Source organism: Eurosta solidaginis, chromosome 3, assembly GCF_040869045.1.
Source record: "Eurosta solidaginis isolate ZX-2024a chromosome 3, ASM4086904v1, whole genome shotgun sequence".
NCBI lineage: Eukaryota > Metazoa > Arthropoda > Insecta > Diptera > Tephritidae > Eurosta > Eurosta solidaginis.
Genome location: NC_090321.1, coordinates 89,770,082 through 89,788,582, shown reverse-complemented (window position 1 = coordinate 89,788,582; position 18,501 = coordinate 89,770,082). Strand labels below are relative to the sequence as shown.

Here is an 18,501-nt window from a genome sequence, read left to right as displayed (position 1 = left end):
GAGTCATCTCCGTAAGCATTTTGAGGAAATACGGCATCTGAGAACACAGCCGTATGAAGCGAAAAAACACAAGCAGGTCCTTGGTGAACTCCACAAACAGGCGTCGGACCTTTATGCCGGGAATTGCCCGGTGAACCCAGTACTCAAAGTAAAGTATCCAAAACTTGCGGAAGAGGAACGCATACTCCCCAGGGAAACGCGTGTCACTCTGGCTCAACTTCGTTCTGGATACTGTAACAGGTTAAACTCTTACCTATCCAGAATCAACCCCGACATACAAAATGTATGCCCCGCTTGCAATGTGTCCCCACATGACACCAACCATCTCTTTAATTGTAATGTGGAACCAACGCCTCTAACACCCCTTTCCCTATGGTCCACCCCTGTTGAAACAGCAAGTTTCCTTGGACTCCCGTTAGAGGATATTGATGACAGTTTGTGACCGGTCGCGTCTGTTAGGTGGGGCGAAGCACTGCTACAACAACAACAACAACAACAGGGGCTAGCTGCAAATGTGCTTGGAAATAAGGGAGCAAAATGGCTTCAAGCGTCTTTGCCACTGGCGATAGGAGAGATATCGGACGATATGACTCACCTACGTTAGCTGGTTTCCCAGGCTTTAGTAGCGGGGCCACCTTGGCCATTTTCCATTTCTCGGGTATGTCAAAGGCGGAAAGAGACAGGTTGAAGACATGCGCTAAATATTTGAAACCCTCTTTCCCTAGGTTTTTAAGCATCGGCATGGCTATGCCGTCTGGGCCCACTGCTTTGGATGGTTTAGCGCGACCAATGGCGTCCTCAACCTCTCTAGCGGTGATGGTAATTGGTGACGCGCTGAGTTTGTGTTTATGTACGTGTCTATTGGCTCTCCGTCTATCTTTGTCGACCGTAGGATGCATTATATATTGTCGGCAGAAAGCGCTCGCGCATTTTTTCGCATCCGACAGCACCTTATCGCCAAAGGCGATGTAAACTTTGTCTTTGTGCTTAGTCGGATTCGAAAGGGACTTTACGCTGGACCAAAGTTTACCTACACCGGTAGAGAGGTTACAACCTCTTAGGTGCTCTTCCCATTTCGCCCGCTTGTGTTCGTCCACAAGCAATCTGAGAGACCTAAGACCTTATTTGGGGGTCGCCTGGATCAAGCTGTCTTATAAGGTCGCGTTCCCTCGCTAAGCTCGCGGCCTCCGCCGGGAAGTGGGCCGGATTTCGGGAATTCTCCCGGCGGGAATGAAATGTGCCGAGGCGGATTCAATGACCTTGCGGAAGGCACGCTCCCCTTGGCGGGCATCAGTCGGGATAGGGAGGGCAGCAAAGCTGCTGTCTGTTGCTGATTTATATTCTTCCCACTTTCCTTTTTTGAAGTTTATGAAAGTGCGTTTTTCGGTGACGATGAAGTCGGCGGTACGCTCGAACGAAATAAGTATGGGCAGGTGGTCGGATGCCAATGTTACCATCGGCTGCCAGTTGACGCAGTTTACGAGTTCTGCGCTCACGATTGAGATATCTGGCGAGCTATGACAGCTTCCTACCATACGTGTGGGGGCGTCTCCGTTTATTGTGCAGAACGTCGTTTCGTCTATTTGATCCGCCAACATCTCACCCCTACTGTCCGCCCGCAAGTTTGAATGCCATAGGTCGTGATGGGCATTGAAATCGCCTAAGATAATGCGATTGTTGCCAGTGAGTAAGGCCTCGATATTAGGGCGGTATCCACTGGGGCAACAGGTGACAGGAGGGATGTAGATGTTGATGATTTGTAGATTTGCATCGCCTGACCGGACAGATAGGCCTTGACGTTCTAAGACATTGTCACTGCGGTCGATGCCAGGATCAAATATATGATATTGCACAGAGTGGTGTATAATAAACGCGAGGCCGCCTCCATTTCCGCTCTCGCGGTCTTTCCTGTGGACATTATAACCAGAGCAGGTCTGCAATGCAGATCTTGCTGTGAGTTTAGTCTCTTGAATCGCAGCAATGCGGTTGTTGTGCCGCTTCATGAAATCGACTATCTCCGTAATCTTCCCAGTTAGTCCATTACAGTTGAACTGCAGAATTCTGAAGTGCATGAGGGGTGACGCCGCCACTCTAGGGGTAAGTGAGGGGTGACTACGCCTAGGTTGTGGAAGGCCAGGACGCAATTGCTGTTGTGGCCTTGGGACTGGGCGTCCTTGGGCAAGCATTGGGGTACCCGGATGATTTGGGTTTGCGACCTGGCAACATGGTGCGATGAAACTCGTCGAGGGGTTGCCGTCGCGGAGACCAGAACATCTAGGAAAGTGGCACCACCCAAGGCAGGAGCTGCATTGAGCGGATGTCGCAAACCTATATATTCTGTGCTGGCAGACGGTGCAAACGGAGGCAGGGACTAAGAGTCTGTTCCCCTGACCTGCACGATTGCTGCCAGAAAAGGGGGGGGGGGGGGAGTAGAAGACGGGGGGCAGGGGCTGATGCTCAGCATTGCTACCAGCTCTACTACGAAGGTAGTAGTTATGAGTGGTATCAGCTGTTTGAGTTGTTGGCGCCGTGGGGCGCGAGCAGCAGCGGGTACTTGTTGTGGCTTGCTGAGCAGCGAAGCTGCTGGAAGGTAGTGGGGATACGCTTAGGCGTAGACTACGGGACGCCCTTGGGCGTGAGCAGCAAGGAGACACAAAAGATTTATAAAAGTTACGTGGACGTCGGGTTTTGGGATCAAGCCCAGAACAACCTGTCCGATGCAACCATCCCTTGCACGAGACACACTGAACAGAGTATGACCGTCCTAAAAAGATTCTTTTCTGGCAAATGCAGCAAAACCATTTCTCAGGACCGGGGTGAGGAGACGGACCCGGATTGGGTTCGATACCTTCCCGGAGTAAGAGAATATGTAGCAGTCCTGCTGCAAGGAGCTGCTGGGAGGATGACAATTTGTGGGAGGGACGAAACAAATTAAATGGGGTCACACTGAAATGACAGTCCTTGGTCGGGAAAAATCCCTAGTCGCTCCGGTACATAGAACCGACTGCCTTGGGAAGCGTCCTTAAGCCCCTAGGCGGTGCTTGTTCATCAATCAGATGTCTGTTGGGATGCACAGGTTTCTGGGTATTCAACAGGAACTGTTTGGTCAGCATCTCATTTCTCTCCCGGATGGGGAGTATTCTCGCCTCATTATGCAGATGGTGTTCTGGGGACATAAGAAGACAGCCCGTGGCGATTCTGAGGGCAGTATTTTGGCAGACCTGTAGTTTTAGGCTTGGCGACCATATGGGTGACGCGTAGCACGTAATCGGATGGCTAATTGCTTTGTATGTAGTCATGAGCGTTTCTTTATCTTTTCCCCAGGTACTGCCAGAGAGGGATTTGAGGATTTTGTTACGGCTCTGAATTCTCGGAACAATTGCGGCTGCGTGCTCACCAAAATGTAGATCCTGATCAAACGTCACACCCAAGATTTTGGGGTGTAGGACAGTCGGTAGCGTAGTGCCATCGACGTGGATGTTCAAAATGGTCAACATTAAATAAGGTCGCGGAAGATTTAGTCGGTGATAATGACAGGCTTCGCGAGGCGAAAAAACTGGAGAGATCAGAGAGGTGGCCGTTTATTTTATTGCATAGCGCATCGATCTTTGGGCCTGGGCCTGTGGCCATTATTGTGCAGTCATCGGCGTAGGAAACGATTGTGACTCCTTCCGGTGGTGAAGGTAGCTTAGATATGTAGAAATTAAACAAAAAAGGGGATAGGACACCACCTTGTGGCACCCCTTGCTTAATTATCCTTGGTTTTGATGTTTCCTTTCTAAATTGCACCGATGCCTGCCGACCACCCAGATAATTTGCGGTCCACCTTTTAAGACATGGGGGAAGGGTAGACCCTTCCAGGTCTTGCAGTAACGAGCCATGGTTGACCGTATCAAAAGCTTTTGATAGGTCTAGCGCTACGAGTACTGTTCTATGGTGGGGGTATTGATTTAAACCGCAATTTATGTGGGTGCTAATGGCGTTTAGCGCGGTTACAACCTCTTAGGTGCTCCTCCCATTTCGCGCGCTTGTGTTCGTCCACAAGCAATCTGATGCGTTGGTTTATATCCCTTATTTGGGGGTCGCCTGGATCAAGCTGTCTTATAAGGTCACGTTCTCTCGCTAAGTTAGCGGCCTCCGCCGGGAAGTGAGGCCGGATTTCGGGAATTCTCCCGGCGGGAATGAAACGACGCCTGTTTATGGGGTTCACCAAGGACGTGCTTGTATTTTTTCACTTCATACGGCTGTGTTCTCAGGTGCCGTATTTCCTCAAAATGCTTACGGAGATGACTCCTTAAGCCCCTAGGCGGTGTGCTGGTTCATCAATCAGATGTCTCTTGGGATGCACAGGTTTCTGGGTATTCAACAGGAACTGTTTGGTCAGCATCTCATTTCTCTCCCTGATGGGGAGTATTCTCGCATCATTAAGCAGATGGTGTTCTGGGGACATAAGAAGACAGCCCGTAGCGATTCTGAGAGCAGTATTTTGGCAGGCCTGTAGTTTCTTCCAGTGGGTAATTTTTAGGCTTGGCAACCATATGGGTGACGCGTAGCACATAATCGACTGGCTAATTGCTTTGTATGTACTCATGAGCGTTTCTTTATCTTTTCCCCAGGTACTGCCAGCGAGGGATTTGAGGATTTTGTTACGGCTCTGAATTCTCGGAACAATTGCGGTTGCGTGCTCACCAAAATGTAGATCCTGATCAAACGTCACACCCAAGATTTTGGGGTGTAGGACAGTCGGCAGCGTAGTGCCATCTACGTGGATGTTCAAAATGGTCGACATTTGGGACGTCCATGTAGTAAATAAGGTCGCGGAAGATTTAGTCGGTGAAAATTCCAGGTTTCGCGAGGCGAAAAAACTGGAGAGATCAGAGAGGTAGCTGTTTATTTTATTGCATAGCGCATCGATCTTTGGGCCTGGGCCTGTGGCCATTATTGTGCAGTCATCGGCGTGGGAAACGATTGTGACTCCTTCCGGTGGTGAAGGTAGCTTAGATATGTAGAAATTAAAGAAAAGTGGGGATAGGCACCACCCTGTGGCACGCCTTGTTTAATTCTCCTTGGTTTTGATGTTTCGTTTCTAAATTGCACCGATGCCTGCCGACCACCCAGATAATTTGCGGTCCACCTTTTAAGACATGGGGGAAGGGTAGACCCTTCCAGGTCTTGCAGTAACGAGCCATGGTTGACCGTATCAAAAGCTTTTGTTAGGTCTAGCGCTACGAGTATTGTTCTATGGTGGGGATTTTGATTTAAACCGCAATTTATCTGGGTGCTAATGGCATTTAGCGCGGTGGTAGTGCTATGTAGTTTTCTGAAGCCATGCTGATGAGGGGCTAGCTGCAAATTTGCTTGGAAATAAGGGAGCAAAATTGCTTCAAGCATCTTTGCCACTGGCGATAGGAGAGATATCGGACGATGCGACTCACCTATGTTAGCTAGTTTCCCAGACTTTAGTAGCGGGACCACCTTGGCCATTTTCCATTTCTCGGGTATGACAAAGGTGGAAAGAGACAGGTTGAAGACATGCGTTATATATTTGAAACCCTCTTTCCCTAGACTTTTAAGTATCGGCATGGCTATGCCCTCTGGGCCCACTGCTTTGGATGGTTTAGCACGACCAATGGCATCCTCAACCTCTTTAGCGGTGATGGTGATTGGTGACGACAATTTGTGTTGTTGTTGTTGTAGCGATAAGGTTGCTCGCCGAAGGCTTTGGGGAGTGTTATCGATGTGATGGTCCTTTGCCGGATAAAGATCCGGCACGCTCCGGTACCACAGCACCATTAAGGTGCTAGCCCGACCATCTCGGGAACGATTTATGTGGCCACATTAAACCTTCAGGCCATTCCCCCCTCCCCACCCCTAAGTTCCATGAGGAGCTTGTGGTCGCCAGAGCCTCGTTTGTTAGTGAAACAGGATTCGCCGCGGATAGGTGAGGTTGACAATTGGTTTCGGAGAAGCTATATATTGCGCTGGCAACCTGAAGGGTTGCGTTACACAACCCCTTGAATCTGGTATTTTAGTCGCCTCTTACAACAGGCATACCTACCGCGGGTATATTCTGATCCCCTAACCCGCTGGGGCAACAATTTGTGTTCGGTCGCGGCTGTTAGGTGGAGCGAAGCACTGCTACAACATCAACATGTGGAATCACCAAATCACTTTATGCTTGATTGCCCAGCTTTTGCCAGAACTAGGCGAAAGTACTTCGGTCGCGACTCACTTGGATCTCCCGAGCATTTATCCAAAGTTGAGATCGGTATCATTCGGAGCTTTATCGTTGCTACCCAACGATTCCCTAAGTAGCTAGATCTAAGTCACCGTTATTTTTGGTGTATGTGGTATCACAACGGACCTCAGAGTTGTTCAAGTTAGCTATCCTTACCAGGGCAGCTACTACCTAACCTGATCTAACCTAGGGGGCAGGAGGCGTAGAAGGTTCAATATGGTAATATTAAATCGTTCTCGAAATGGTCGGGCTTGTACCTTAATGGTGCTTGTTACCAGAACGTACCGGATCTATATCCGGCAAAGGACGGTCAACATCGATAGCACTCCCATTCGTTTTGATACCACGTACTAAAGAAAACAGTTTAGAAAATAAATTTATGTCGCTACTTACCAACACCATTCACGAGTAAATCACCACCATCACTTACATATGACGAAATAGGATTTAGCATACGTCGATCATAAATACGCGCATATGGATCATTGGCGCCAACTGCTAATAGTTCTGTACGACGTGGATTTATAGCCAAACATTTCGCCTCTGCATTTGTATCTATATATTCTAAATTAACTAATCGTACACGATTCCCTTCGCTATTACATCGATGTTGCTCACGTGTGTCCAATTGTAAAACTCCGCCATCTTCACCTGCTGACCAAAATACAAAAGGCGAATCTGGGGCAGTGGCTAAACGTTTTACACGCGCCACATGACAACTACAACTTAGTATTGCCTCATTATGTCGGTTTACATCAAATACATAAATATATCGGTCTGCTGCTGCAGTCGCTATTAATGCATTATTGTGACGTGGTAAAAATTTTACGGAAAATATATTTCCACTATGTTTTGTTGGTATATTACGTAGGCATTTCTTTCGAAATGGATCCCAAAGCATTATGGAAAAGTCATCGGAGCCGGATGCAAGAATACGACCATTACTACTCCATTCAAGACAATTCACGCAACCTTGATGGCCACGTAAAACAGTTTCCTGTTCAAGCCGATCGATGTATGCTGAAGAGACATGTAAACGTCGCTGAACATAACGCTCGAGATTTCCATATTGACGTTGAAGAATTAAGGCTGTAGCATTGGTGGTTTGACGCAAATCGTCCAAATCGCATTGGTAACGCGACCAGCGCGATCCAATCATTATTTTATTAAAACTCTTGATGTCTATCTTATAGTGCAGTGCTTTTCTATTTGATAATTCTGTATGCCGCGATAATTTAGCAGCTGTTATGGTATTTTGTCGTGTTTTTGTTTGCATTGTATTTGGAAAAGTTAAATACTTTTTATTGCAATCGTCTATATACAGTGGTTCGGTTATCAATTTTAAGTTTCATTTACCTTTATTGTTGTTGTTCTATTTTGTATTTTTTTTGTCGCAAGCCATCTAATACAAAGAACTTCTCTTATTGCGTGGTTTTTGGGAAACTATTCTTATTGCCCTCTAATCAATGTGATTATAAGTCGTCCCTCTGGCTTATTTTTTATCAAATTAATTAATCAATTTGTGCCTTGAATTACTTGGTTGCTTATTCAAAAACAAATAAATCATTTTATTTAAACTATTTCCGAAAAACTTAATTCAATTTGCTCCTAATATTTCTTTTATGACGTTCGTTCCGGTTTATTTATTTACTTTTTATCACTGGAGTTGCCGGATCGTTTTCAAAATCAGTCAAAGTTAAAGCCCCGTCCATAAGCAGTTTTTTATATACTACCCTTCAAAAAACGCGAGTACTCCATAACTAGTGTAAGGATTACTCCTTTAGGAGTATAGGAGTGTTCCACAACTAAGCTGTATTCATACAAAAAATGTGCTCCAATTAACATTGCGACGTCCTAGGAGAAGAGTAGGCGATCCCACTCTCGCTTTGTTTGTGAGTATTCCATAGAGTGTATACGTGTGTTATGGAATCGCATTTTCGGTGGAAGTAGTAAGGAAGGTGGTCGGCATGATGTTGTGGTGCACAGTGGCTAGTCATTGTCGGCTGGGGCGTGTCCTTGCCAACCTTACTGTCCCTGCGCCATAAACAGAAAAAAGTTCCTATCAAAACGCTTATAAATACAAAATAAAACAACATCCGGCCGAACCGGATGTCACGGACAGACCGTTAAGATTCAAAAATTTAAATTCAAATTCGAAAAAAGACTGACGCAAAAAAAATTACTGAACCGGACATGACCGGTTACCACTCTGAAGTTAGGATTCAAAAAAAAAAACTGCTGAATAATAAAATTGCAAAAAAAAAGCTGAAAATTAAAATAAAAAAGAAATGGGCCGAATATATATAGGGGGCGCCGCGGGTGGTGTTGCGACGCTCGGTGCTTATCCCACCTTCAAAAACCATGGCCACCGACGCACCTATATTTCGGTGGCCCCTTACCTGTTCCTAGGTGCCTTCTAAATAAAGGGCGACGTCAGCATTCCCATTTTATTATTTATTTATAATACATTATGCAAGTAACTTAAGCAAAAATTTTAAACTTTAAATTTGAAAGTTCTAGTGTTTGAGAAAAATTTCAAGATACTCAAGAAAATGTCGCTTTTTGTTTAATTCGGATGAAAAATAAGTTTCTTTGATTTCGTTGCAAAAATATAAGCGTGCAAAAATAAAATTTTTTTTTTATAAATTATTTCCGAAATTCTTCTTAAACACGTTTTACTATTTTCGGAGGTGTACAAAATAAAATTTTTTCTACTTATGCGATGGCGCAAAATTAATCTCAAAAATACTGGAAAATATAAAAAAAGCCGTGCCATTTTGACTAACAATAACTGTTGCATACAAAAGTGGAGCGATGTAAAAAAAAATGTATAGAATTTTAAGCTTATAAAAATTTGAATTTTAAACAGCAGCTCTTGAGAATTATTCATAAATGCAGTTTAAAAAAAAATTAAGTGAAAACGAAAAAAATCCACTCCACTTAAATTTGCACTGAAAAAAAAATAAATACAACCAATTTAACTTTTTGCGCATTTATTACATTGCTGTTTTCTTTTTAAACTACATATGCTTCTGTATGCAGTACGTACTATATTTTTTTAATATTTATCGCACAAATTGTATATTTCGGCATTTGCCTGCTAATTGACATGCTTTACAAATTATTTTATTTTCCATTTAAAACGGAAATGGCTGCACCATATATGTACATACATACTTGTGTATATACATACGCATTTACTTAATATTTTTAGAAAGTTGATACATCTTTAAAGATCGTGCTTCTTCTGTAATATTTTTTATTTTTTTTAATTTTTTTTGTTTTCTTATTGATTTTAGTTATTTAGTTCTAATGTTCAGCTTTTGGTTTTGCCGGTGCGCAGGTCCAGCCGGTGTTTTTAATTCGTCGTATCTTAGTTTTAAATTCATTATAATAATTTGTCTAAATATATATGTATATATACTATATAGATATATATTTTTATATAAGTATATAATAGTAATAATATATATATTTTTGTCATTATCAATATCAATATACATGTATGTGTATTTAGAGTTATGTATAATATTTATATTTATTTAGTTATATAATTGAAATCAATAAATAAAATACACTTGCGCGTAAAAAAATAACAAAAATGATTTGCAAATATTTTTTTTCGTTTCTTCACATCTGATTTGAAAAGCAAAAAATATTGAATTGTTTAGCGCCTTACTATATAAACCCCTTTAGAAACCATTTCCGATAAAAAAAAACGAAATGTGTGTTTTATTTAACACTTAGCGCTTGTACAACACACGTTGACTTCTCAAACTAAATTCTAGTAAAACAAAACTATGTAAACCAGTTCGAAAACGTTTTCGAAGAGAAATAAAATCCAAAGTTGGGAAAATGTTCATGGAAGTTTCGCAGTTTTATCTGGAAGTATTTCAAAACGAGCAATGATCCGCCCCCCCCCCCCCACTTTTTTCTCAAAAAAAAACTGTGAAACATCCAACAAAACTTGATGGTCAAAGAAAAGAGTCTGGAAACCCACGTAAAACTTCGAAACTTTCATAAAACACTCCTCAAAAAAAAAAAGCCGACCCTTTTTCAAATATTTTGACCGCTTTTATGAAAATCTCTAAGGCTTACTTAGAGTTTCTTTAACTAATTATATCTAAGTTTATACATGCTGTTACTTACATAGCCGTCAGAGTACGTACCGTAGGCCTCTGCCGGCGTGGTTACTGGTGATGTTGTTTTGCTGGTGAAGTTGACGCTGTTGTTGGTTGTGGTGGGTGGTCTTGGGCGCGCTGTGTTGGTATTGTTGGTGGTTGTTGCGCTCTGGTCTGAGGTGATCGAGTGAACCTGGTGGCAATATAACTTCGTGTTGAATTTTACGACCTGGATGACTTGGTACTAATTTTGGCGTTCGTTGTATTACGCTGCAGCGCACTGCTGGCCCTGGAGGCGGAGGTGTTGGTTTAAGAGTCTTCTAGCAATTTCGCTTGTGCTGGTACTATTATAAAAATGGTTATTTGAATTCGGACTTGTCGATGCTGTCGTATCAGCAAGATTCGTTAAATGTTTCTTAAATGTCCGTTTTGGTCCGCAGGAAATTGCAAAAAACGGAAGATTCCAAACTGTTCAATACCAGTTAAAAGCTTCGCCACAATTGGAAGGCGTAAAAATATTCACAGAAATTATTTTGCCAATGTGCTGACCGGGTAGTTGGTCGATAAGTATGTGGAACGGCAAGCAGTGTGCAATTAATAGGAGCACTTTTACACACCAGTATTGGTGGTTTTCCTGCTGTTGGCTTTATGTGTCGCTTCTTTTCTTTTTTCGGGGAATGCAGCTTTTCTCTTTATATATAATTCACGTTTCTTTGTCTGCGTTATCGTTGAGCAAAAAGAATATGTATATGCTCTATCTTTTTGCTTCACCAATTTTTTTTAGTTTTCAAGCCCGGAAACGCATGGCAATTTTTCGCTCGTGATCGCAGATCTTTTCTTTCTTGTTTTCGATACTTTTGCATCGCAACTTTTTGGTCCAATCGCTAGTCACTAGGTGTGTTCGCCCGAAAACGCTCCCAAGTGGACCGTAACCGTAGACTATAACAGCAGACCGTAACAAACCTGCTTCGCTTTGAAGACCCGACGATGAAGCGAACAGGAAACCGGATCATCTGTGGGAAGCCACTGCCAGGGACCTCCGACGACAAACAACGTGGGCACGACTCACCCCTGAGATAAGAGTCTCAAGTCCTACTACGAAGCTAGCCGGGCAACATAGGTCCATCAAAAAAAATTAAGTCAAGTTGGGAATTAATTCTGTTTCCTAGTTTAAAAGGGCTTTGCGGCAATTAGACATTTGTTATGGAGAACTCGTCAAAACTCCGAAAGATGATTTCTAGTGGTTATCGTCCCCACAGAAAGGCAAAACAAAAAAAAGGTGTAGACATTTTGATACGGAGAACTTGTCCAAACTCCGAAAGGCTAGTCCGACCTAAGCGTGGACTGCCAGGGTGTTCACGGTCCTCGGTGAGTACGCGTGTGAACATCCTATGAGGTCAGTGCTCGGGGAGAATACTGGGCGAGATGTCACCGACCGCCAAAACGCCCAGACAGAAAAAAGGTCCGATTGGTAGGTATATAAAAAAAATCAAATTGTAGTTTGGCAAAGAAACGTTCTTTCTGGTTCATTGTGGACGAATATCCGAAGCATGGAAGCGACCTATCAATTTCCCGTTTAGGTCCTCGATATCATACAATGCATTGCCTATTTTTCGGAGCACACGATACTTCAGGTATTTTGGCAGGAATTTGGCGTTAATGCCCTGTTTGAAGTTACTTAAGGCAAAGTTTTTCCGAAAAACTTCCTGACCTTCCTTATAGTTGATTTGCCTAGAGCGCTTGTTATAGGTGGTTACTCCCCTATCCTTGGCCTGGTTTAAATTTCTACGGATTTGCTCACGAATATTAGTCAACTTGTCAGTTCTGCTTACTATCGTAACCTGGTCTTCCCGAAGGCTGCCGAGTTTCTCTAAAATTTTGTACGTTGAGGCATGTTGGACCATATTTTGGCCATATAATGCAAAGTATGGAGAGCACTGAATCGCCGTATGAAAATCACTTCTCAAAACTGATAAAAACCCGGGTATAGGCTTATCCCAATCGGTATGGTCAGGTTTATTTTTGAGGAAAATTCTAATCTTCGAAACAATTTCTCTATTAACGCGCTCGGATGCGTTTGCTTGGGGAGAATATAATCCCGTCCTCACGTGCGTCACCCCGTAATTTGCAAAAAATTGGTTCATTTCTTTCGAGATAAACTGCTTATCATTGTCACTGTGAATAAATTCAGGGACCCCTACAGCTGGGAAAATTTCGGAAGCGAAGTAATTTATAACGTTAACAGTAGTGGCTCGGCATGGGCTTTAGCCAAACGTATTTTGAAAGATGGTCTAATACTATAAAAAGAAATTGGTTGCGCCGCTTAGATCTCGGATACGGCCCTAGGAAATCGCAATATAGTCGCTGAAATGGCCTTTCGGATTCGAAGGTACTCCCTATAGGTGGTCTCGACTGTTGGTTAGTAGGTTTTACCGATTTGCAGGTATCACAACGCTGGACGTAGTCCTTGACGTCCTTAGCCTGCTGCGGCCAGAAGTATTTCTGGAGAACGCGTTATAAGGTTTTCTGCCACCCGCCATGGTAACTCCGGTTAGCGTCTTGTGCTAGTCTCACTGCTTCCTCAGCCAACCCTTTCGGCAACCATAATCGCCACAGCGAGTCTTCTTCCCCTTCCATTCCCTTACGAAATTTAACACGTTTGAAAATTACCCCGTCCACCACTCGTAAATCCGGAAGCGATTCCTCATTTTCGGTGACGGTCCGAATCAAGTCTAAATATTCGTTACTGCTGAATTCGGGAGAGACTAAATCTATTTCCCCGGGTGTGGTAGTGAAAGTTAACTCATCAGCATCAAACCGCGAAAGCGCACCAGGTACTACATTCAGGGTGCCCTTACGATGTTCCATCTTAAAATCGTATCTTTGCAGTAAGAGCGACCACCTCGCCAACCTCCCGCTCAAGTCCTTTTGTGTCATTAACCACTTGAGACTGGAGTGGTCTGTGATAATCCGAAACGGTAATCCCTCAACATAGGGTCGGAAGCGCTTCACGCTGATTATGGCGGCGAGACATTCCAGCTCGGATACCGTATAATTGCGTTGAGCATTGTTCAGCTTTTTCGACACAAACGCGATCGGATGCTCAGCGCCCTCGTCATCGACCTGGAACAACACTCCGCCAACACCTATTTTGGAAGCGTCGCATTGTATTACTAATTCCTTGGAAAAGTCTGGTTGGGCCAAGACAGGAGCGGAACTCAAAGCTACTTTTAGTTTTTCGAAGGCCTCTATAGCTTCAGAGGTAAGCTTGAACGGGCCTGATGACTTACGGAGACAGTCGGTCAAGGGACCTGCCAAGTCAGCAAAATTGGTAATAAACGCCCTGTACCAATTCGCCATACCCACAAACCTACGCACTTGCCGAGGGGATTTATGGATCGGGAAGTTTTGCATTGCTTCTGTTTTTCCCGGATCCACTTTTAAACACCCGCTGCCTATCAAATACCCTAAGTAGCGTATTTCCTTCTGACAAAATTTACTTTTCTTCACGTTTATTGTCAGCCCTGCGTCACTCAAACATTTTGCCACTTCCGCTAGCAATTTCAGGTGGTCTTCAAAATTAGTGCTGCATACCATCAGGTCGTCCAGGTAAACAAAGACGTTCTCTCGCAGACGCGAAGGGATTGCCTTGTCCATCAGCCTACTCATAGTCTGTGGTCCATTGCACAGACCAAATGGCATTAACTTGAAGTGGTACAGAGGCCTCCCCGGAACTGCGAATGCTGTTTTTTCCTTGGAGGACTCAGTCAATTTGATCTGGAAGAACGCGTCCTTCAGATCAATGCCACTAATAAAATGCGTATCCTTCAGTCTGCTCAATAAGCCGTTGATATGAGGCAGGGGGTATGAGTCCTTCTTAGTCACCGCGTAGACCTTCCTCGAATCTATGCACAGCCTAACTTTACCTGGTTTCCGGACCAGTTCTACAAGACTACACCATGGGGAGTTTGATTCTTCTATAACTCCTAATTCGAGTAACCTGTCTAGTTCGCTAAAAGCTTCGGCTTGCCTCGGTGGCGAAAGAGGGAAATGTTTGCTTTTTATGGGAACGGCATCACCGGTGTCAATGTGGTGCTCTACTAATTTATTTTGCCCTAGGCCTAACTTCTCGTACGAAGGAAACGTCTCGATGACCTTTTGTAATTCTAATTTCCGGGCTGGTGACAATTCATGGAGGTTAAGTTCTTCTTCCTTTTCAGGTCTAATCTGTATGCACTCTACGCTTGGGAATATTTCGGGAGCTAACGCAAATGCTCTCCAAAAATCTACTACGAAGTACGCTTCTTGGAACAGTGAGGGAACAAGGTAAAAACGAATAACCTTTGTGGTATTTTTGAAGGTGACCGGTAGAGATACTGAGCCAAAAATTTTTTGCTTGTTGCCGCCCGCGGTATATACGAACGCATGTAAGGCCTGATAATCGAAGCCGTTATCCTCTAGGAATTCTAATCCTTTTTTCCCTAAGATGGAGACGTTGGCTCCCGAGTCCAACAACCCTACGAGAAAACTATCCTTAATCTTAGCCTTTACGAGGGGCCTTTCATCCTCTGTAAGCGTTAACGTGGTGGCTTGCAGTAGTCTACGCTCCTGTACTCTCCTGTGGTATCTCCTCCTGCACTTCAAAATATTGTCCGATACCGGGTATTGTTCAAAAATGGTATGTCTTATTTGCTTATACCTATGTTCCCTTTCTTCTAGGTTTGGTGAAAATTGCATTTGGCAAGCGACATCCCTATGCTGGCGTTGCAGAATTCTGGTCGGTTCGCCCAACGCGGATGAGGACGTTTGCCTCTCGGATTCAGAGTTATTGTCCGAATTGTCCGTACTGTCAGGGTAAGTTATTATCACGTTTGAGGGTTCTTCTGCCAGGGTACTACTGCACCTCGGAAGCTCACCACCTCCATGCAGAGATTCGCCCTCTGGTTCGGTGCACGGGACGACCCCTCGAGCACCGGGTGGTGTGAGAGCTATGAAGCCGAACGAGGTTCCCCCGCCTTCTCGCTCGGGTACTGGTTTCCCTGCCTGCGATGGTCCCTAGGGCATTTTGGAGTTAATACTCCCCTATGGCCACATTTGAAACAAAAAGGATTCCTAATGGGTTCCTCGCAGTATATGTATGAGTGGCCCATTGCCTGGCAATTCCAGCATTGGATTCCCGAATAGTCCGGCCTCCTGTTGCATCGATATTCCAGCGCCCCTATCTGCGGATCCATTTCACAATCCTCGCCTTCCATCCTCATGTCCGGGGTTGTCACGCGTGCTTCGTTTACATGCCGTCCTGGGTAAGTGGCTCCCAACAGCTTGCTTTCTTTCAGCACTTGTTCACCTCTGCGTGCTACATCGCGTAGATCATGAAGGGTCCTTACATCTGCGTTGAAAAGCATCAGCTTAAGGCTACTGTTGACGTTTCTTTTTATTATGTCAATCAGTAGAACCTCCGACATGGGTTCTCTTAAGCGCGCGTTCAAGGAAATTATGTCCGTGTGGAACACGTCATAGCACTCGCTTGCTTTCTGCTTCCGCATGGAGATCTCCATCATGATCTCGTGGTCAGTTTTCAAAGTACCGAACTCTCTTTTCAATGAGTAGCACAAAAAGGCATATGTCGCATTTGGGTTTTGTTTCGTGAACAGCCAGTACCATTCTTCGGCCCGCCCGGAAAGAAACAGGTGGAAACTAGTCATTATTTGTTCGTCCGTGCATTGTGTGCGCCCACACAAGGTGTTCAGCTTAAAAAGGAAGTCTGCTACGCTTCCAGTGCCGTCGAACGAGATTTTCCACTCTGCGGTTTCACTACTATGCAGCTCGGAGCCGGGTACATTGGTGGTACTACTGTTGGAAGTGGGTTACGGTCCATCCTATTCGCGTTCCGGTTCTGATGAATTGATTGCTGCGCAGATTCGAGAGCGGCGTTGAGCTGGCCCATATTGTTTCTGATTGACCCCATCTCCCTCCGCATTTCCTCCTGCGAAGCCTGGAACAGCTGATGTAGTACTTCCACCCACGAGTCTTCACGAGTAGCTTCGTTCTGCATTCCTGGAGTATTCGCCCGGTCACCTGCAGCTTCTCTAAAGTTTCCAACTCCTTGGTGTAATGGTAAGGCACCAGCTCCATCCTGTGCGTAGGTCGACACTTTGGTCATTAGCCCCGAGATATCATGCGCGTTTAATAGGGGCGCATTAAGATTACTGGTGCTTACAGGTCTGTCCATTTTATCGCGAGGGTCATTCAGCTCCGAGCCCATGTTCATTCCCGCGGCATCTCCGTGTTGCTCCCCTACTGGGGTGTGCACCACCAAGGGACGCCTAGCCTTGGGGAAAGCCCCCTATTATTACCGCCCCGGTGCTGGCTTCCCCGGAAACTCCCCGCACTTCCAAACGGAGTATTCCGGCCCGGTTGGCCGTACGACTGCTCGCGCGACATAGTCAGAGAAAAAGGTTGGTTAAGTAGTAGATAACTAAAACTTTTGCCACGTAAGGCAGTTAGGGATTAGGGAAAAAGTTAAAATCCACCCCCTTTCACCCTATTCCCTAAACGTTGAAGAATAATAAAAAATGGTTACACAAAAAAAAGTTTGTGAGCGAAAAAAAATCGCGAGAATAACTGCTGTAAAAAAAAAAGTAAAAAATCAGCTGAAAAAAAGAAATATAATTATCGGTTATGTGTATCTTGAGTACTCAATGGGAACGCTGACATCCCCTTCCCGAAGGCACTCGGGCTACAGATAAAAAAAAAATTCACACAGATATATTCATACATGTCCCTAGTGCTCCCAACCGCAATGCGAGGGGTCTTAAGGCCCCCCTCCGAGACTGGTTGGGGCCACTAGGGTCCGCTCCAGGCACACACGGGTTTGTCTCAACACGCCCAGCCGCAACGCAGGGGCAGTCTCCAGGGGCTCGCCCCTGGGACTGGATGGGGGTGCTGAGGCCTCCCGTCCATTCTCTCTGGACACCCCTCCTGCCTCCGCAGCAATGGGTGGAGCGGTTTCGGAGCCGCTCCTCAGTCTGGTGGGACAGGAAGGATTGTCACTTTGAATCCCAGCTCAACCCGTCACAGTCCAGGTGGTATTCTAAACTACCACCTGGGACGTGTGATGAGCTGGGGTTCTTTCACCACATACACCCACGCACTCACACTAACAACACAAATTCGGCTAAAAAAAATTTTTACATTAAAAGAAAAAAATCCCAATTAGCGGACAAAATTATTCCTAGCCGACTACGGACAACATCCAGCAAACTAAAATCCCATTTACAAAAAAAACTAAGTGCGTTCAGCACTGCCTCACCGGGTGAATGCAAAAGTCCGGAGGACACGACGTTAAGTCTCGTGGCTCCTTCGGCCACTGCCCCCGATGACCAGCCCTGACAACCTGATCCGTCCAACCATCCCACCGCAACGTAGGTGGCAGCTCCTGTGGCTGCTCACTCGGACTGGTGGGATGGTCAACTTCACAGGTTGACCCGACTGACCCTCGCGACCAGCGCCTCAGGCGCCAAATCCCGTTGGGCGCCATCTGTTATGGAATCGCATTTTTGGTGGAAGCAGTAAGACGGTCGGCATGATGTTGTGGTGCACAGTTGCTAGTCATTGTCGGCTGGGGCGGGTCCTTGCCAACCTTGCTGTTCCTGCGCCATAAACAGAAAAAAGTTCATATCATGTCTATTCAAAACTCAACTGTCAAATTCAAAAAAAAAACCGACAGAAGCGCAGAGACCGACTCAAAACGCTTATCAATACAAAATAAAACAACATCCGGCCGAACCGGATGTCACGGACAGACCGTTAACATTCAAAAATTTAAATTCAAATTCAAAAAAAGACTGACGCAAAAAAAAATTACCGAACCGGACATGACCGGTTACCGCTCTGAAGTCAAGATTCAAAAAAAACTGCTGAATAATAAAATTGCAAAAAAAATTTGAAAATTAAAATAAAAAAGAAATGGGCCGAATATATATAGGGGGCGCCGCGGGTGGTGTTGCAACGCCCGGTGCTTATCCCACCTTCAAAAACCATGGCCACCGACACACCTATATTTCGGTGGCCCATTACCTGTTTCCTAGGTGCCTTCTAAATAAAGGGCGACGTCAGCATTCCCATTTTATAACTTATTTA

The 18,501-nt window shown here is 45.0% G+C and overlaps 2 protein-coding genes across 11 annotated transcripts in view; both read right to left on the bottom strand.

Annotated features, from left to right (window-relative positions):
* The window catches only part of adp (adipose), a 40,902-nt gene extending 33,025 nt beyond the window's left edge, over positions 1-7,877 (bottom strand). Inside the window, exons 1-2 of the mRNA XM_067772699.1 lie at positions 7,595-7,877; positions 6,632-7,480 (exon numbers count right to left, since the gene is read on the bottom strand). Coding sequence (XP_067628800.1) covers positions 6,632-7,397 — 766 coding nt within the window. The 5' untranslated portion in view covers positions 7,398-7,480; positions 7,595-7,877. The remainder of the gene's footprint in view (positions 1-6,631; positions 7,481-7,594) is intronic.
* LOC137244139 (protein transport protein Sec24C-like) overlaps positions 1-18,501 on the bottom strand; it is a 625,388-nt gene that overhangs the window by 306,791 nt on the left and 300,096 nt on the right. The window lies entirely within an intron of this gene.